At 37.8% G+C, this 21,903-nt stretch overlaps 1 protein-coding gene across 1 annotated transcript; it reads right to left on the minus strand.

Annotated features, from left to right (window-relative positions):
- Positions 1 to 9,146: 9,146 nt before the first annotated feature.
- Positions 9,147 to 11,886, minus strand: LOC102231459 (interleukin-1 beta). Its single transcript, XM_023343260.1, has 5 exons — positions 11,803 to 11,886; positions 11,416 to 11,662; positions 10,614 to 10,778; positions 9,811 to 9,947; positions 9,147 to 9,703 (listed from the first exon to the last, which is right to left on the minus strand). Exons 2-5 carry the CDS (start codon positions 11,633 to 11,635, stop codon positions 9,482 to 9,484), a joined length of 744 nt encoding a protein of 247 aa, XP_023199028.1. The 5' UTR covers positions 11,636 to 11,662; positions 11,803 to 11,886; the 3' UTR covers positions 9,147 to 9,481.
- Between the last annotated feature and the right edge of the window lie 10,017 nt (positions 11,887 to 21,903).

Genomic DNA, 21,903 nt, shown 5'->3' on the forward strand with positions numbered 1-21,903 from the left:
AAATCCACTGGCAAGTGGGGTTCTTGTCCAAACATGAGGAGGTGAGGCCTGGGCCGGATTTTAGCAGGGGCTTACCGGGGCTGCAGCCCGGGGCCCTGGCATTTCGGGGGCCCCGAAGGATGTTTTATATTTTTGTGAATGGATAGTGTCAGAATTTAATCAATGACTACAATGATTTTGACAGCACCGATGAAAAATGTTCCAATTTGTTCTGGCAAACGTCCATCTTGAATGCTTGCTTGTTATTGGTCCACTTTTGACGCATCTTACGCATTGGGGAGGAGGAGTGTCAAGGGAATATTATTTTACAATGGAGGACAACAGAAAATATGACAGCGGAGCGCAGAAAAGAAGAGAAAAGAAAAAGAGCATCGCGCCAAAGAGGCGACAAACAAAATGCCTAAACTGACAGGCTTTTTTAAACCTGTTAGCGGAGATGGAGCAGAAACATCATTATCCCCCGCTCCTCAAACCCTTAGCTATGCTAACACCGGCACTAAGATCCCGCCAGAACCTTTAACCGTGACTGAGTCGGTGGCTGGACTGGCGTCTGTGGAGTCAGAGTCGGTGGAAGCGGGATCTTCTTCCGCAGATGGAAAGACGACTGTGGATCCGTCCAGTACCGATCCGGCGCATTGGGGGGAAATTGACGAGTCCGTGCGAGCTTACTGGGCTGAGCGAGGACCGGAGAGCTGTCAAAATATGAATGTTGGCTTTCAAGCATCAGGACGGGTGTACAAGCATCAAAAGCGTCACTTCTCCAAATCTCACTTTAAACGCAAGATGTTAAATGGTGAGTACATCGAAAGACCGTGGCTGCTCTACTCTCCATCCACCGGAGCTGCATTTTGTTTTGCATGCCGCATTTTCAGCAATGCTAATACTCAGTCAAACTTTGAGACTGGTTTCAGTGACTGGAAGCACGCAACTGAACGCATGAGAGAGCATGAAAACAGCGAACATCATAGAAAAGCAACGCTGACATATGTTTCACTTGCAGCAGCCAGCGGGAGGATAGACACAGAACTGCAGAAACAATTTGAATCTGAGTGTTCATATTGGACTGAAGTGTTGAGAAGAGGCGCCTAAATGTGGCCATTGATGTTGTTAGAGGCAGAGTGGAGTTGGCAGCCCACAAGAGAAAAGTGAAGCATGATGAGAACTGTTGTCTGTTGTCAAGTTTTTAGCAGAGAGGGGACTGGCTCTGAGAGGAGCCAGTGACAAATTTGGAAGAACTGATAATGGGAATTATCTGGGAATACTGGAGTTAATCAGCGAGTTTGATCCTTTTCTGAAGTCTCACATAGAGAAATATGGAAATGCAGGTTCAGGGAAACCCTCATATCTTTCTTCCCAAACATGTGAGGAATTTATTCAGCTGATGGGTGATCGTGTTCTATCAGAAATAGTGAGTGAAGTAAAAATGGCAAAGTTTCAAACTTTTCAGGGTTGAGTATTGTTTTCTTATTTGGTTTGCGTTTGAGTAAATGTAGGTCGTGTTTGTGGTTCGAGTTCCTACAAAGAAGTTGAATGCAAAAGTGTCATTAATAAATGGAAATCTGTATTTTGTTCTTCGTATTTTTCAAGATGTTCTCTGTAAAAACCTTAGTCTAGAACAGGGGTGTCAAACTCCAGTCCTCGAGGGCCGCTGTCCTGCAGTTTTTAGATGTGCCACAGGTGCAAAACACTGGATTCAAATGGCTTAATTTCCTCCTCCTTGTGTAGATCAGTTCTTCAGAGCCTTAATGACCTAATTATTCTATTCAGGTGTGGTGCAGCAGAGGCACATCTAAAAGTTGCAGGGCAGCGGCCCTCGAGGACTGGAGTTTGACACCTGTGGTCTAGAAGATGAAAATTGTTCATTTGCACCCACCTCTGCTTTTATTGAGAACCGGGGGCTGTAAAAAATCCTTCAGAGGGCAGCACTTTGGACTTACCTGGGTCAGGATATTTTCTGAAAACTACAGTATGCCTGATCTCTTTTTTCCAGAAGATATTGTTTATATCCATGTTCTGTCTGACTGGCAGAGAAGCACTTTTTTGACATTTATTTCCTCCACTATTTACCAAGAACTTTAAAACCAAAGAAAAAGTTTGAGTTTTGATATATTCCACTTGTACTTATATGGACTTGTAAATGCTGGGGATATTTGTATAAATATTGTTTTACTCGCTTTGCTTTGTAAAAGTATATTTGAGCATTGCACTTTCTTGCACTCAATCTGTTTTATAGTTTGTGTTGAAGTCCAGGCAACAATAACTATTCAGTGATTTTATTTTGTGATGCAAGCATCATATTCTAGTTTCAACCCCAACATGTGGTTTAGTCTTTCTAGAAAAGAGTTCAGAGTTGTTTGTAGTTTGTGACAACTGGCTTATTAAAGTTGTAAGTTGTCAAAACTTACTGTTCGGTCATTTTCTCCTCATCCTCTAAAACAAAACACATACGAAAAAAAAAAAAAAAAAATATATATATATATATATATATATATATATTTTTTTTTTTTGACTCTAGCCCAGGGGCCCCCATCCTCCTAAATCCGGCCCTGGGTGAGGCGATTCACAAGTCGACTGATGGGCAGTGGTGTTATAATGGAAGACAAGCTGTGGGAGATGTTCTGGCCAATTTTGTTTTTCGTCTGGCGCTAGGGAACGAATCAGATTGAACATAGTTCAATTGTTCACATTGTCCATTTCCCTGTGGGTGGTAGGGCGTGGTGCGACTTTACTGAACTCCGTACAACTTGCATAACTGCTGTACCAGGACACCTTCAAAGTTCCTCCGCTGGTCAGAGTGGATACGGGCCGGCACTCCAAAACGGTAAAACCACTCTCGAACCAGGACCTTTGCCACCGTCGTCGCTTTCTGATCACGAGTGAGGATAGCTTGGGTAAACTTCGAAAATACATCCGTCATCACCATCACTGGCTGGTTCCAAAAGTGTAAAAGCAATGGTCAACAGCTGATTTGGTCTTGAAGCCAGAAAGTGACCCATAGGACCTCGAACTCTTGGCTGGGTGTTCTTAGCAAGGGAACACCTCTCACACTGTTGGCACCAATCCTTTACATCTTTATCCACTCCTAACCAGAAACACCTCTGCTTCACCACATCAGTTGTCCTCTCGACCCCCTGGTGGCCATGATGTTGATGAAGCTCCTGCAACACTTCTGTTTTTAGACTCTCTGGGAGAAGAAACTGAAGAACTTCTTTTCCACCATCTGGTCTCCATGTGTGCTGATACAAAATGCCTTCCTTCTGGACAATTTCCACTGTTTCAGAAGTCCACGGGCAACCGGCCCTAAACGCTCCTTTTCAGCTTGGCTCGGCACTCTTTGCTGCTGCCAAAACTCCAGGAAGGCTCAGCCCCTTGAAGCAGGCACATATCTTCTCTGCTGCGGGATGGTAGGGCTTGTTATATATGTGCTCTGAACCTTCCTGTCAAACTGAAGGACTGAGCTTCCGGTACCAGAGTTTTGAGGAGGAGTCCTTTAGAAGAATCACCTTTAGAGATTCTGCTGCAGTCATTTGGTTGCACGCTGTTTGTTATTGCTCCACTGAGAACCATCATTTATCCCACCAGACCACTTCCTGTTTTCTAGTCTGACACTCAGTCAGGTATCTGTCAACATACCAATGACCGTCACCGAGTTTGGTGTTTATTTAGTTCTGTTAAAGTCATTTTCTCTCATTTCATCAGAGTAACATTGTTCTTTTCCTTCTGTTCAAACTGAAAACCTGATCCCAGTTTGTAACTGGAAAACCTTTGTCAAGTTAAGATTTAGTTTTTCACTGTGGTAAATTACAACTTGACCTGCCAAGGTTTGGTTTTAGGATGTGTTCACATCAGGAAAATCCTTTGGTCCGCTCGTTTGGGCCGAACCAAACAAACTTTATTTTATTCGTTTGGTGCAGTTTGCTTTCATATTGTGCTGTTTGGAAGCAGACTATAATTTGTAAATAGTATTAAAGGTGACAATCTTTGCTCCTATTGGACGGAGCACAGACCCAAAGAAAACAAACTTTGGAAGTTGTGGGTTTTGCATCTTTGTTTTCACATTTGTGCTGCTGCTAAAACTGTAAAATCATCATGAATGTCACTTTGTACAACACTGGTTTCACAATGGGATTTTTGTCATTTTTCAACGCTGTTGGAAAAAGCTGCTGCAAGCTGAATGAGACGAGATGGAGCAGAAAATAGCAGATCAGGTACAATTTCAGTACAATCAGTACGTGCAGTGGTAGTGTCAGCGACAACGAAGAGCTTATTTTTACTATGCTGCCAGGCAACGGTGGCTCGTGAAGTCCAAAAAGACATGGATGGGATCGATTCTGGTCTGTATTTGTTCACACCCAAGGCGAACAACACCAGAATTCACTTTGAAGTGGACCGAGACCAAATCAAAAAGTGGGTCTCAGTCTGGTTGTTTGGTCGGCATTAGAGCTGGTTTGAGTGTTTTCACACCTGCACAAAAGGTCTTGTATTGTAATATTACTGAAATAATACAAGAATGAAGTCATTGTATTTTGTGAATAATGTCGTTATATTACGAGAAGTAACGATATGATTAGAATAAAATCTTAATAATATGGGAATAAATTCATTATTTCAAGAATAATGTTGCAATATTACAACTTTAATCTTGTCATATTGTTTTATTGTAGTAATATTAATATTATGACTTTATTCTCATATTAGAAGTTTGATCTCATTATTTCGACTTTATTCTCATACTTTAATCTTATAATTTTATTACTTCTTCTCATAATTTAAAGCTTAATTTCTTAGCGTGGCCTTAGCCTAATTACCCATGGAGTGTTGTAGAAGATTTTCTTGGTTATTTTCTCGTGTGTGTGTGGTAATGTGGCCTTGTTTTCTTTTTCTTTTTTTCGTTAATTAATTTCTTAGTTAATTTCTTGTTTCTTACATTGATATTTGGATTGCTTGTTATATTTTGAAGTAATTTACTTTTCTTATTAGATTTAGTTTGGGTTAACTTCTGTTGCATCTTTTTCTGATCTTGTGTTGCTTTTGAGGTGACATTACCACTCATACCCAGAAATTTCTGTGCTGCCCACTGCAGCAGCACAGGTGTTCTCCATTAGCTAAGCAGCGTGCAGACATGGAAGCCGGTAATAAAGAGGTAGCTGTGCAGTTGAAGCAAGAGACGGAACCGGACAGATCACAGGTGTAGGAGCAGCAGGGCAGCGGGACTGGTGGACTGGTTGCCGCAGTGATTCATCCAACTGGTCGCCGTCGAGAAACGGACGACCGGGTGTTGGAGCACGAGTGGCCGGATCGCCGCCGAGATGTGCTGCTGTGAACCGTCAGGATGTGAAGTCTTTTCACCAGACATTATTCATTTTAAATATGCAACCAGCATGTTAGTTATCTATATTTGATAGTTATTATTGTTGTTGGGGCTGCATGATTATAGAAAATATTGCGATTGCAATATCAGTTTCAAAATTTCAATATTTGCTTCTTCTCTTACTCATACCTCATACCACCATATGCAGAGGACAGTCATCTGCATATGGTGTGAGCATCTCCTGTTATGAGACTGTCCAGCTGGATAAATGTTACATAAACATGAAAAAAATAAGTTCATAACACTTGAAACATACTAGCCAACAATTATTGCATTCCCAACAGTCTTGCAATATGAATATTGCACACTGATAATGTGACGACTATATGTTGGTGTCATATTATTGTGCAGTCCTATTTTAAATCAAAACTTCAGAATGTTTGAGTTTATTGACACTCCATTCTGAGTAAAAGTATAGTTAGTTTTCCTGATTGATAATAGCTTTGAGTTAATAATAGCACTTACGCACAAACACGCCCTACCTTCAGAGAGGTTTTAACAGCAGTCTGATTGTGAGATTCCCCATGGAGGGATTGCCTGAAGAGAAAAACAGCAATTAAAGAATCTTGGTCCACAAAACACATAGTTGATGAAGTTATGGGTCAGAAAATTAGAATAAGAACCGAATGTGTGAAGAAAACATAATCAAAAAGTCACTGAAAGTATAAAAAGCAGCATGAACCTACAAGAGAAGAAAATACATTTTTCAATGACATCAAAAGATTATATTGTACAAACATGATAATATTGCATAAACTGATAAACATGATCAATAAATCACATATCCATAAAAAATAATAAGTGGGTTCTGATGTGGAATAAATGCAAACCCTACAGTGTAGTTGTCTTTGTTATGCATTTCCACCAGCAGATTAGGGCCACAAAAACATAAAAATATTTTATGAATATTTATGATGCATAAAATAATCCAGGTCAAGTTTGATCATTCATAAAGTTGCCGTTTTCAAAACAGGACCAACTTCAATTGTTTTTAAAGACTTAATCCACTTTGTGACGTTCAAATAAACAGCGAACTAGTCCTTTACTCTAATGCTCACATAAAAGCTAACAGTGAATTGCTAGGTTAAGCATTGTCCTAGCTTGTTTATTTCAGTATTAGTCTGGAACAAACTCACATCTAAAAAGAACCGTCGTTTTAGACTTTGAGTGAATCCAAACAAACACACAGAAAACAAGAAGGTAACGTGTCAGTTATTTCAGCTAACGTTCACTAGCTATCTACTAGCCAAAACAAGCCGAAACAGATACATAAATTAGCAGTTTGAACAAATTAAACCTGCCGACCTTTTCTGGAAAGCAACGCTGCCGACTCACTCGCTTCCATATTTACTAAAGTTAACTTCCTTATTTCCACTTTACTAAAACTTTTAAGAGTTTAGTTTCAGAAGTGCTAAATAATCAGACGTTAAACTGAGTCCATAAGAACTGAGCTCGCGCATCCGCATTTGAAACTACCGCGAGTGTTCTCCTCCTCTTCACTGATTGGACAGTCTGAACGTTTGAATAAAAAAATTGTTCCAAGGACAATACGCTTGCGCACAATTATTGTGCTGATTGGGGGAAAGATGTAAACAAACCACGAAAAGAGGACAGACGTTTCTGGGATTCTGCATTTTTGCTCCGGAATAAAAAAATGAACAAATACATACTTTATATTTAGTTAACATGTTAAAAAAGGCAATTACGATGAAAAACATTTTGTGCAAAATTTGGGCGTCTTTGTTAGAATAAACTCTATATGCTTCAAGCCTATGATAGATAATATTTGTCAAGGTTCATGAAATAAAAATCTGATTAAAATGAGACACATACAAAGCAAGATCTACAGAGTTCAATTAAATTGTATTTTATGGATATGTCAGTTGAATAATTAAACAAATGTGATTCAACATACAAAAATATATACAAATACAAAATATAAAGTAATGTAGAGTAATGATCATGTAAAATGGATGAGGATTATTTAACCATTTTTGGTTGTGTATGAACTGATGCTGCTGTATATAAAGTGCAATGCAAAAGTACTCATACTTTTGCATTTTTTAATTTGTATTAAATTGGTCATCTAAAAAGTGTGCATTTGTATAATTAGTGGATTAATTGTTTTCTAATAGTACATTGAGATGTTGCGTGACTTCATTATATCTCTGCCACTATGTTTAAGTCAGCTGTAGTGCTAGTGATCCTGCAGTAACAACTTTCTCTAATTAAAGACTAATTATTCATCTTTTCACTTTTTGTCACATTACCTTTTCACAGACACTAACTTGGTTGTGTATGAACTGATGCTGCTGTATTGTGCAAAACACAATGTCCAGTTTACATTTTATTTTTTTATGTATGGAACCTCAAGTGAATCCAGCAGCTCCAGGCATTGCATCATAAACACAGAGAAAAGTCAGGAAAAGCCTTAGAATGAGGCATGAGAGACAGAACCAGGCAGAACCACAAGTAAACCTGTATGGTTCTGATAGGAACATCTGGACCAATCTGATCTCTGATTTATGATGGAGTTTGATTATGAAGGGCTTTATATGCGAGAAAGAGAATTTTAGATTCTGTTCTGAATTTATGAAGAGAAGTAAGTAAGGACCTGGTGGATGATACGAAACAACAAACTAAAATAGTTCTTTGCATCTAGGATAATGGAAACAAAGGTTTTTAAAAGTTTGGGAATCTCTGCTTTACCAGACCAGTCAATCCAGACCACATGATTGAAATCTGCTGCCATCTAGCGGCAGCTTCCTGACATGCACAATAACTGATCACCATCTGTTACACAGATTAATATCCTGATTTTAATTCATTGATATTAAAATTTAAAAGATTCTTGAACAAATATTTCAATTCCTTTATAAAGAAGAACATAAAACATTTTATTGCCTAAAGTAGCTTTCCTTTAGCGACCGCTTGATTAGCTGTAGCAAAGGATGAATCTGTAGCTAAAAAAATACCGCTAACATTTTAGGATGATCGTCCAGTGATCTGTGGGTCGCCGGTTCGAATCCCCACTTCGACTCTCTGTTGTGTCTGTGGGCAAACACTTCAAAGGCCTGCTCCTGGGGCCACCAGCAGGTGGCGCTGGAGCATGACATCAATAAGGTGTAGAGCTTATCTGTTGATTATTTTTCTTGCATTAACTGATCATTAATTGGATGCAAATGGTCCTTAATGGGGCATTTTTACTTCTTTTTCTTTCTTTTTTTATTTTTACATAATTTAATCAGGTGAACCTAAAACTGACACTTGAGAATTTCTGGGTAGAACATTATGACATTACACCCAAAGTAGATTTTACTTCTTAGATGCAAATATGACTAATTTTTGAACAGTTTTGGCTTAATTACTGCTCTGACTATGTTGTTTGTTCAGTAAATGGCCATTTTTGTTGAGTCTGTATACTGAGTTGATTGTCTGGGTAATAAATTCATCTCGGTTAATAATTGATTCAGCTCTACCGTTGTTACTCTGTAGCCTTTCTACAACTGAAAAACAAAAGTCAGGTAAATCATACTGGATTAGCTGACCTTTCTTTACGGGAAATCAGTACCGCTAAAATGTATGGCAGGTTCAAAAGTTTAAAGCTGTTGGAGGTTGATCCAAATATATCTATATATTGTTTCTCATTTAAGTTAAGGAGAATAAACACATTATATGTATGTTTTAAATGACAAGTTGTGCTCACTCTGTAGAGCAACTACATGTTGTACTGTAAATAATACACATAATACATAAATAATATATATATTTTGGATCTTTATTTAATACATTTGCATGTTTTCTAAACAGTGATTAACAAGCGGATTTCCAGATCATGAATATAAAATTACCAGTTTTGCATAAATACATAAATAAATATTAAAAATCAAGTCATAAATATTAAGCCAAACATATTCACACAGTAATGCTTCTTGGACGGCACAATGGCGCCACCTTGTGTAGAAATTTGACAAAGTCAATACATTAGGCAGTATCCTTTCTGTACTTGGTACATACAGTGAAATACTACGTTGAACACACACGTCCATCCAGCAGAGTGTGGTTGTCCTGTTAGCGATCCAACTGATGAGCGCCTCCTTCAGGCCGGGTTCAGCTCTGCCGCTGGATGGAGAAGGTTCTGTAGCGGGAGGCAGACTCCTGGCACATGGCCACAGGTCGGTTGTTGTCGGTGGCGGTGCTGATGTACCAGTTTGGGAAGAGAGCGGACATCAGAGTGCTGATGTTCACCGCCATGTCCCGTTTGTAGAACAGGAAGCGCCTCATGTCGCTCTCTACGCTGATCTCAGAGAGGCTCGCTTTGTCCTCCACTTCCTGGAAATAAACAACAAAAAAGATCAGTCAGAAAGTTTTTCACTGGAACTTTCAGATGATTTAATGTCTGCAGATCGCTGGCGGTGGGATTAGAGGGAGGAGCTTACCTCCAGATGCAGCGTTGGTTTGTCGCCATCCTTGTGGCAGGACAGGTAGAAGTCAGTGTCTCTGATGCCCAGAACCACAGGCTGGCCCAGCCCAGTGTCGGGAGTCAGGTGAACGTAAGTCGCCATGTTCAGGTAAACTGAGGAAAAAATCAATAAAATATGTTAATAAATGAAGAGAAGTCATAGTCACTGCAAAAATACAAAATATTAAAAAATTATTTTCTGGTCTAGTTTCTAGTGCAAGTATATTAGTGGACTTGAAATTTAAAAGAATAACTTACAAGTAATGTTTCAGCAAGAATTAGAAGATTTTTTTTAATTAAGTAATTCTACAATATTGTTTAAAAAAGTTGCAGATTAATTTGATGAAGTATTAGTATCAACCTGTAAAAAGATTTCCATTATTACTTTATTTGAAGAAATACTCATCAAAATAATCTGCCAATGAAGCTGATACTTTTTCATCAATATTAAGGAATTATTAACTTAAAACAAGCTCCTATATGTTGCTTAAAAGTTACTTTTATTTAGTTTTGACTCATATCTCAAATGTACTATGATAACTGCACTAGAAACTACATCAAAATACTTGGTAAGATTTGGGGTTTTGCAGTGCTCTCTATATTTTCTGTAAGTTTATTTGAAATTATAAATGTCTAAGCAACACAAACTATCAATTTAGTTGCATCTTAACTTCTTTTTTCTTCAGTTTATTCTTAAAATTAAAAACTGAGGTTATGCAAAGTCTAAATATCTGATCTGACAGGAAGAGGGAAGTTTGCAGAATTAAAATCCGGTTTTACCTTTGCGGCTGTCGTTGCCTCCCTGCAGCATCACTGCCAGAAGCTCCATGTTGTTCCGGACCAGAACCAGGCTTCTTTTCTGTCCGTCTGTCACAGAGCAGGGATGTTCTTCCCTCCTGCTGAACTGACCCGGTCCAGCTGAAGTCCTCTCAAAGATGAATCTCTCTAAATGAAGAAGTACGCCTGGTTAGTTTGCTATTATACTTTTTAAAAATGGACCAATTCCTAATTGCACTTTCTGAATCATTTGAAAGAAGGTTTGCTGCGGTTTATTTTTTGCATGTTTGACCATCGTAGTCACATAATTGTTTTAGTCAGAGTCAGTTTCTTTATTATTTATTTTACATTGGCTGTTCTGACTGAACAAATTAAAGTTGTATTTACATGTTTGACCAAGATTGTGAAGCTGTTAATTGCATTTAAAGGTGCTGTATTGGTGCAGAGTTTTTTTCAATCAATAAATTGAGAAAAAAAAAACATTCTATAAAGAATTGCAATTTCTTGTCCTGGAAATTTAGAATCGATTCAAAATGTTCAAAAGTCAATTTTAGTCTGCTTAATTTTGAATAATATTTAGAAATTTTCTTTTTATTTAAGATAAAGGAAGGCAGCTAGGCTAACATTACACTGGTAATAGAAGGTACAGAATTTTATGCATAAACTTATTTTGTTTAAAGTGTGAAATCGTAGGGTATCAAATCAGTAAGCAAATGTTTATTTCAAACAATTGGCTTAAAATGAATGTCCTATTTGTTTGCACTATCTTTTCTCTTGTCAGTCAAATAATAGAATCTGAGCTTACCTTCCACCACGCTCTCCAGCATGATGCTGAGCAGGCTTTCGTCGCTGAAGTCGGGGCTCAGGACCGACTCTGACATGCCGGCCTTCAGCCTCTCCATGGCGATGATCAGGTTGGCGACGCACCTCATGGATGGGGGCTGATGGGAAATCTCCAAATCTACTCCTTTGGGCATCTTCTTGGTCCACATCTGGCTGATGCTGCAGTTCTTCTTGGACTCCATCTGGATTGTGATTTGAAAACAAAAGTTCTGTAGGGAGAAAAAAGACCAAAAATTAAATGTTGGTTAAATTCAAGCTTGTAGAAACCAGCAGAAGCTAAATCAATACCCTACTTTAGCTTTCTAGGAATATTTGCAGCTGAAGCTCCAACAAGTAAAGGCCAGTTTACCTGAAGAAGGCGACTGAAGAGAAGCTGTGCTGCTGGGTTTGCTTTGTTATCAGTGGTGCTGATGTTCTGCCTGTCTGAGCTGACCTGCTGGCCTTTTAAAGACACGGAGAGGGAAGTTTTCTCAGAGCGGATGTGGGACGGCTCACTGCTGCGCTCACTGGTGATGCAACCTTGTACTTACTGAGGATGATTGCAAAATAAAGTGCAAAATAGTTAAGAGCAACAATAAAACCTGCTCTGACACGTAGGACTCGTCACACGACAACATGCGAACCTTCAGGGCCGGTTTCTGTTTTACAGCTCAGAGTAAATAATACCTCGATCTTCCACTTCATGGGCTTCCACTGTTTTATAACCAGCTGGCAAAGCAGCAGGAGTTGGTACTAGAAGTGAATCTAAAAAAAGAAATAATTTCCCATTTTTAGAACAAATTTTAGCAGCAGCTTCCCTCCAAAAGAAAGTTTACATAAATGTAAAACCCAATAAATTAAAATTAAAATCTGTGTATATGATATAGAGCTAGGTAACTAGATAGATGGACCACATCACAGTTCATTCTATAATGTGTGTAAAAATGTATACATAATTTAAAATGCATATACATTATATTGTATATACATTATATCTATAGTACATAATGATAACTCCAAAATCATCTTGAAATTATGATCTTGTGATCTCACTCCAATGGCTGAATAACTTTAAAATCCATCCAATATTCATTTGGTAAACAGAGCGCTGCTGTGTGACGTCAACCATCTTCTTCTGCGCATGCCGGTCGCTTTGGGGTCTGATTGGATGTGGAGTCGGACCAGGACTGGTGGGATTGGGATGTGATGCGCTTTGCTAGCGTTACCATTAACCATATCATTGCACAATTTGATATTTCAAGCATAAATTCGCTTAATGGAAAATCGACCAATTAAAAAAAAAAAACGTTTTTCAATAAAAAAAGTTTTGAGGTGATTGTTTTTGGCTCCATCAAATTATGTTCACTTCACAAAATTGCAATGGAAACAATTGTTTCGGCGTCATTTAAGTCATATGATTAACAACCGGACGCTGCCTTTAATGAAAACCACGAAGAAGAAATCAACCGGAAGTATTTGGAGGATCTTGGTCCTGCATGTTTTTTACATTAATTTATCTCGTGAACAAACTTATTTACATGTCATTTTAATTATTTTTCTTATTTAGTAGAAACACCGCAATTGTGAAATTGTGCTTAACGAAGTACTGGCATCGTTTTGTGCACATTTGTAATGGAACAGACTGCTTTCATAAGCTCATATTTATAATTTTCAGCCGTTGTTTACATCCAGATTCAGAAGGTCTGGCTTCTTCTGGGGCAGAATTAGGACCCATGTAAAAGACGATATTAAATGACTGGTTAATGTTTTAACAAAATAAACTTGAAGTACCTGCGACATCCTCTTGCTGCTAAGCTAACTGCGACTTCACAAGGAAAAGTCATTTCTTCTTATTATTATTATTATTAATGGCGGTTGGCAAGCAGCTTTTAGATGTGCATTAGCGCCATCTACTGGAATGGAGTATGAAACGGGATGCTAAATGTAATACCATAGACATGAATATCTATATTACACAGATTTTAAGGATACTTCCGGCTGAACATATCAAAATAAAAGCACTAACCGTTCTGTTCATTGAGAAGTTTAGCATTTATTTACTTACTAAAACGTGCCTCATTATGTTATAATCTACTTGCTAAATTTGAACAACTTTACTATTAAGAATTGAGAATAAAGGTAAAATGTTTCCCAATACTCTTAAAAAATCCAGTTCAGTGTGAGAAGAAAACCCTCTTCTCACTTAGACTCTCCCTTGACTTAGACTTGGATAACTGACATGTACCAAGTTGGTTTAGATCTTTTTTCTCCCCTTTGTAGATAGAATCTCCATTTGAGACTGATATTAATTATTTAACCTCCATATCAAAATATATTCATGAAACAGACCTGCAAATGTTTAAAATCTTAATTTTATACATATATTCATGTAAAAAAAGTACTAATTATGCAGCAATACTGTCTGGCCAGCATGTTTTACAGGAAACCTGATCCCAGTTTGTAACTGGAAAACCTTTGTCAAGTTAAGATTTAGTTTTTTAGTTTTTCACTGTGGTAAATTACAACTTGACCTGCCAAGGTTTGGTTTTAGGATGTGTTCACACCAGGAAAATCCTTTGGTCCGCTCGTTTGGGCCGAACCAAACGGACTTTATTTTATTCGTTTGGTGCAGTTTGCTTTCATATTGTGCTGTTTGGAATCAGACTATAATTTGTAAATAATATTAAAGGTGACAATCTTTGCTCCTACTGGACGGAGCACAGACCCAAAGAAAACAAACTTTGGAAGTTGTGGGTTTCAGTACAGTCAGTACGTGCAGTGGTAGTGTCAGCGACAACGAAGAGCTTATTTTTACTATGCTGCCAGGCAACGGTGGCTGGTGAAGTCCAAAAAGACTTGGATGGGATCGATTCTGGTCTGTATTTGTTCACACCCAAGGCGAACAACACCAGGAGTCATTTTGAAGTGGACCGAGACCAAATCAAAAAGTGGGTCTCAGTCTGGTTGTTTGGTCGGCATTAGAGCTGGTTTGAGTGTTTTCACACCTGCACAAAATGTCTGGACCAACGAGGGAAATGAACTCTGGTCCTGTTCAAGCAAAGTAAATGTGTTATTATTATTATTATTATTATTATTATTATTATTATTATTATTTATTATTATTATTATTATTATTATTATTATTATTAGTAGTAGTAATAATAATAATAAATTCCTGCGTAGACTGTTGGTCTGCTACGCCTCCAAACTTCTGCTCTTAAACATTTCTGCTGAAATTTTCTTATTTACTGGACACATTTGCTCTGTAAGTTTCCAGATTGGTTCTCGTGTTCCAGTTTGGTGTTTTATGTAAAGCTTCATGGGTTTTTAGCAGAGCTCAGGTCTGTTTGCTACCTATATTTTCTCTCCATACTTGGAACTGTAAAAAAACTCATAAAAATGATGATATATGCCCTTCAAGTTTATTTATAATGTGACTAAAGACCATGAGAGTTTGGTTGAAATGTTGTCAGATGACTTCTGAAGAAGGAAGAAAATAAAGTGAAAACTTTCTGCTATTAAAATATATCTCAGGAAAAGTTCATCAAGTGCAATTACAAATTTTCTCCAGTTTCATTTTCTAATTGTTCTACGTCTTTGAGTGTCTCTGTGTGACTTTGTGGTTCTGTAAATTTGAATAAGAGAATTTCCAGCGGTTTTCCTGACCCTGTTCATTGTTTAGAGTTGCTTAACATCGGCTGCCTCTTTATTTCCTCATCTGGTGTCAGACAGAGGAACTGCGTCACTTCACAGGCTGAAAACCAGCTGGCTCCGGTCCAGCAGGATTCCCACCGCAGAGCTGCATGAACCGTCACCCTGGGGGTTTAGCTTTCATGTAGAGAGCAAAATAAACATTTAAATAAACAACAACAACACAACAGCCAAGCTAGTAATTTACATTTTTATATTCCAGAATTCACATATGAGAGAAGAAAACCGCTAACAAAATCATTTATTTTCTTTCGTGGAGTGAGTTCCTAAAAACGAACAACAACTAATATGAGGGTCATAAATACTGGCAGAGAAAACAACAACAACTAAACCTGCAAATTATAGCCACTGTTAAAGCTAAGTAGTCATAAAATACAAGCTATTGCATCATTATCAAATATTAACATGAGTAAATTATTAAACTTTTACAAAAGATAAGAATGTCTGACCCCAGTTTTGACCAAAACCAATTTAGTATTATGACTTTATGACTGTTGCGTCAGTATTTCCTGTCACTGGTGAAACATCTCAGCTGTTGGGACGCGGACCTGATCTCCACCTCTGGGGCTTCAGCTCTGTGACAACAGGACTTCATATAAGAATGTGTTAAACTGCTAAACGTACTCATAAAGATGATCTAAAAACTGCTTTTCATATAAATATCCATTCAGTATTTGTAGGTGCAACAGATAAAAACTAATTATTAAGATCAGCAGACTGTTTATGGAGAATAAAAAACGGTTTACTGTGGAGATATTCACTGATTTAAAAACCACCAGAGAAATCTGAACTGTTTTTCCCATTAATGAAGGTTTGGTAGATTAAACTAAAGCTTAAACCTTTGTGGTTGTTTCTGTGGTTCTGGTTGTATGTTTGAAATAAATAATACATTTAATTTAGTTGTATGTTTTGTCAATATCGACTTTTTATATTTTGGATATTCATCCTGTGTTATTCTATTTTCCCCCTTTTGCTCGTTTTTTCTTCTCTTTCCTTCATTTTTTCCTGTATTCCTCTTCTCTTCTTTTTGCTACTTTCTATTTTTCTATTAATTAGTTACATTATTGTAACTTTTTGTTGGTTCCATAAGAAGTTCTCCATGTTTCATATCTGATAAAGAAGTTGTATCCAAACAGAGTTTCAGGATATCGACGTTGTCATCAAAGGCCTGAGAGGCGTTTCCTGGGAAACGCTGCTGTAAGTGAGTCAGATCAGAAACAAATGATAAGGCTGAATGTGTTTCAGGTGACGCATGGAGGGGAAAGAGTTGAAATGCTTTTAGTGACAAACCTGCAGAAAAGAGAAAAACGTCACAGTGCTGCAGGGTGGGTGACAGAGTCCACAGAGGTCGGAAGGTCAGTAGGGGTCAAACTGATGACGCTCTGAATAATCACTGCGCTCGTTTTATAAACCCAACACAGAAACAAGCTGCAGCCTGAAAACCAGCAGAGCCGCAGCGAACCGGCGCTTCATGTGAAGCGAAACGCTGAAGACACAAACAGGATCATCAGTCGGACATTTTTCTGTAATATTCAGACTTTCTGAATTTGAGGTTTCCATGAGCGATGAGGCCTGTCGCAACAAATCAGTTAACTGCAGGAATAATTTATTTATGATGATAACATCTTCAGTTTGATGCTTCGGTCTCAACTGGCCATTTTTTAAGGACATTGTTTTGTTTACAGAGACTTCATAATTCATTTTCTTTGTTGTTTCATTTATTTATTTTGAATATTTAAAATGTCTCCCAGTTCCAGTCTTAAATGTTCATTAGAATTTAAAGTTTATTGATCTTTGAGAATCTGTTCTTTATTATTAGGACATTATATTACTTGTAAATTGTCTAAAAACAGAAATATTATCATCTATCACAATAACGTCTGGGCCAATTTATCATCCAGTAAAATGTGTAATAGCGACAGATCTGTATATGAGTCATAATAAAAAAAACAACAGACATAAATGCTCTGAACAGATCACTGCGTGTGATAAATCAATATGTTTGACATTCACTTTTTGACCTGAATTACTGAGTGACATGAGTGTCACCAGCAATAAAACACGCCGAGTAATTATCTAATCATTTTATGCAGTTTCAGTTAAAAACTTTAAAATTCAAAAATATCTGCCGTCATGTGTCAAACTCAAGGTTTGAGGGCCAAATCCGGCCCGCCGTAGCTTTTTATATGGCCCTCTTGACTACATCAATAAGTCCCTCCAGTTTTTAACAGATCAACAGAAAAACAAAATCAACAAATCCCCACTTTATTTCTGATTTTATTGAAAGTTTTTCTCAAAATTGGTCTAATACGTTGGGTTTAAATAATTGCTGCCTCGGCCTGATATGGCGATGAATAAAAAGTCACATTTAACATCACATTTTAGCGGAAATGTTGTAAATTATTTTTTTACAAATATTAGTAAATTACCACCACAAAATCTATGATTTTGATTACCAGAAAACACAAAAACAATCATGAAATCCTGGAGGGACAACTATTTATTGATATTTTAACAGTTTAATGGAAGCATCAATGCATTCTGGCACAACCGGCCATTTAAGAACTGTCAGGTTTGTTATTTGGCCCAAAATGAAACAGAGTTTGACACGCCCGCCATAGAACATAAACTGTCTAAGACTTTAATCTTATATAAAATGAACCAGACAGAGAGAGACGCAAACGTTCAGTCTGACGTCTCGTTTGAGAAGAAAACCTGGAAAATCTGGACTGTCAACATCAAATCAAACAAAAGCAGTGGAAATTTCTGATTTGTCTCAAGCCAACATAATTTGAGGATGTGTCTGCAGCAGGTATAATGATCCGGGCGTGGTGCCACCGCCTGCTGCGGTTGATCCTGCATGAATCACTCACATTTAATTGCTGCTGTGTAATGTAACAGATCGGGTTGGCACTGGGAAATTTGTTTCTACGCAGCAGTTTCACACTTTCACATCTCCCTCAAAGTTCAGGACAAATAAGGAAGCAAGTATTCGCAGAGGTGACGCAAAGCAGCTGCTGAAGGTTTAAAATCTGTGAAGTCACACATGGCAAAGCGTGTGAGCAACAACGAGGGATTTTTTCAGCTATTCACACATCTTCAAACTCCTGATACTAAATAAAGAAACAGCTTTGACTAATAAGTCTGCCTACAGTGGAATATACAATGGTTATAAATACTATAATACACAAAAAGTGAGAAATTCTTAGATTATGTTTGGACCTCCTGTTGTTACTCATCTAGTTACTTCAACGTGGCGTACTGCTGCGTCTCTGCGTCACTAAATGAGTAACACTCATCAAAAACAGAAGTTGAGTAAGAAAAAGGAAAAAATAAACAATTTGGTCAAAAACATCAAAGATAAATGACGAGTAAACAGTTGGATGATGAAAGAATCTGAACTTTATACCACAAGAACAATATGGGCCAGGACCGCGGGTTGTTTTGGTTTTTATGTTTGCTTTCTTACTTCCTTATTTATTCATAATTAGCCTTGGTTTCTGTTTTTACGTTTGACCAGCCTTTCTTAATATTTGTGTATTTTTTTAGGTTCATTCAGACCTCTCCCTCAGCCTGCCTTCTGCTCTCTCCTCACAGCTGCACCCTGTTATGCCACCGATCTGATCGCCCCATGACAGTCTGAGCAACACAGATCAGATTTTTACAAATGTGACCCAATTCTCTGGATTGGGTCACATTCCAATCCAGATAAACTTGATTGGTTCATTAATTGATTGAAGCAAATTCACAAACATATAGAGAAAAATATCTCAGGTTTAATAGTCCAGAGAATTGGATGTGGTTCTAAATCCGATCTTTTTAAACATAATCTGTACGGCCAGGTTGCAAACATCCGACCTGAACGTCTTTGACACTCGACAAACGTCACTATTCTGCATCCTGATACGTGGAAACTGGAAGAAAAACAACAACCATGGCGGACGGGTAATCCAGATTAATTTGTTAATGTGCTGCTTTTAAAATCGCAAGATACGCTCCATCGTTAGCATCCATAATTGTGACATGACAGTGACGTGACAGCGCCCCCTACTGCACATGTTTGACACTTTCAGGTCGTTTCCTGTTCACATTAGGAGATCATATACAAGTAGCTTATGTTTGGAAATGTGAACAACCACAGAAAAAAGCATGAAGGCCTGCAGAGTGAACGCAGCTGAAGTAAATGATACATGAACATGAAGACAGGTTGTGCTTCATAACAGAGCAGCAAAGCGTATGAGGTCACAACATGCCTCCACTCGTTTTCGCATCCTGACATTTTATAATGTCAGTGGAGTTTAAAAGATGGAAAAGGAGCGGTGACTGGAAGGAAAAGAGTAAAGCTCCGGAAACAGACGCAGGTAAATGTGCAAAATTTGGCAACTTTTTCACAAAAATGAGCTTAGGATGTCAAATGAGGATGATGAAAACTGGAACAGCAAATTCAATTGTGGGCCGTTGCATCATTTAAATATTTTTATGATGCTACATAACTGTCTTCTAGTCAGAAGAAAGATGCCACAGGTCCAGAGGTAGGATTACTCACTGACTGAACATTATTAGAAATAATATAATGATTTTTAATGAAACGTTCCCTGAACCGCCAGATGATTACAACTGAACTGAAATGGATCTCTCAGCTCCTCTGGTTCTGGTTCTGCTCTGCACCCAGAACCAGAACCAGAACCAGAACCAAACATGGAGAAAGCAGCATTCTGGGAGTTTGTACCACGAATCTGGAACAAACTTCCAGAAAACTGCAAAACAGCTGAAACACTGACTTTCTTTAGATCCAGACAAAACCCTCCTGGTTAGAAGCTGCGTTTGAAACATAAAACATGAAACACTAACCAACATGTTTGATGTAACGATGACTTTGATTTTGGCTCTTGACAAAATGTAATTTGTTTGTTACTAGTTTTATAATTGGTAAAGTACTTTGAACCAGCTTGTTGCTGAAATGTGCTATAAATCAACTTGATTGATTGATTGAGAGGATTAGGATTTTCACAATGTGACTTATTGTCCTGGCTTTACACTACAAAAATGCAAAATTTTACCAAGTATTTTGGTCGAGTTTCTAGTGCAAATATCTTAGTACACTTGAAATAAGACAAAACGGACATACAAGTCACTTTTTACTGAGATACATCAGTTTGTTTTCAGTCTAAAATTCCTCATTATGGATTAAAATGGACTAATTCCATTGGCAGATTATTACACTTCTAACAAGGCATTTTTACCCTTTTATAAAAGAAATAATCTGCCTGGCAATTTTTCATCAATATTAAGGAATTATTGATTTCTTGTTGAAAAGTTACTGAGTTTGTAATCCGAGCCGGATGTGGAGGGCAGAGGTTCTTGTGAGGGAAGTTTCTTACGACAGCAGTCATGTAACGGCACATGTCCAAACTAACAGCGGTCGTGATAATGGTTGGTTTCAGTCGTGGCATCATAAAGGTGGTTTCATCACATCCTGTTTACACACATTCCTTTGCTGCTCTCTTTGTTTTGCGTCTGGAGTCAAACTGGTGGAGTTGCTTTCGCAGAAAAAATTCCCAGTGATGACACAAGTTTCACCTCACCTCTGGGAGTTTTATGGGCTCTTATTTCACCCACTTCCCAGAGCAGCTGCATTTCCTCTTCTACAGGTGAGGTGTGTCTGGAGGCTGAATTATCTCTTGATACTACAGTTACCATCAGTGTGAAGCAAAAACAGGAAATATTATCATTTTATACTTGCTGGTGTCTTAGCAAGAACTCATACAGTGAAATAGGTTGAAAAATGTCAAAGAAAACAAGAATAAAAACTTTCAAACATTTGTAGCGAGGGCTGAAACAAGAAGGTAACAAGTCAGTTCAAAGTGTTTTAAAGTTTTTTTAAATTAAAAGTTTGGTGATTTAGAAACTAACTAAAGTATTTTAAAGTTTCTTATTCAACTTTTTTTTGTCTGTTAAATGTTTTAGTTAATTTCCAGGAACAAAAATGAGACATTTCTTCTAAAAATGAAAAATTTTTCTGTGTTTATCCAAGTATAAAGGACAGATGTCACTGGATGTTTGTCACATGGCTTACTAAGAAAAATAACAGAAAAACTCTTTGTGCTGTACTTAACATTTACTGTTTAAGAAAATATAAACTGGCCATACGACTACTAAAAGTATTCATCTGCACCACAAATGGCCCTCGGGCCGCACTTTGAGCACACCTGATTTAGAGTTACCAATTAAATGATGGCTCTGGACTGAGGAAGGAAGTCAGAGTACCAGGAAAGAACCCAAACATGCACAAGGAGAACATGCAGAAAAACCCCAAGCTGGGATTTGAACCCAGGACCTTCTATCTGCAAGGCAGCAGCAACATTTTTAAATAGAAAATAAAAACAAAACCCTCTAAAATTCTAATTTACATCTATGGGTGTCGGGGTGTGTAGGCGTGTGTGTGTGTGTGTAACAGGTTTTTATATCCTTATGGGAACCTACTTCTGTCTACAATGTGGGGTTGTGGGGACCATTGCTCTTTGTGGGGACATTTTCTTTGTCCCCATGAGGGAAATTGTTGTTTTTGGGTTAGTGATTAGGTCTGATGGTTAGGTATAGGGTTAGGATTATGGTAAGGGTTAGTCTGTAGAAATTAATGGAAGTCAATGTGAAGTCTCCACAAGTGATGAAAACATGACTGTGTGTGTTTTCTAAAAAATAAATGATATAATCATCAAACTGGTATTTTGCGGTTAGGTTTTAGTGATTAAAGTAAAAC

This window comes from Xiphophorus maculatus, chromosome 12, assembly GCF_002775205.1.
Source record: "Xiphophorus maculatus strain JP 163 A chromosome 12, X_maculatus-5.0-male, whole genome shotgun sequence".
Classification (NCBI taxonomy): Eukaryota; Metazoa; Chordata; class Actinopteri; order Cyprinodontiformes; family Poeciliidae; genus Xiphophorus; species Xiphophorus maculatus.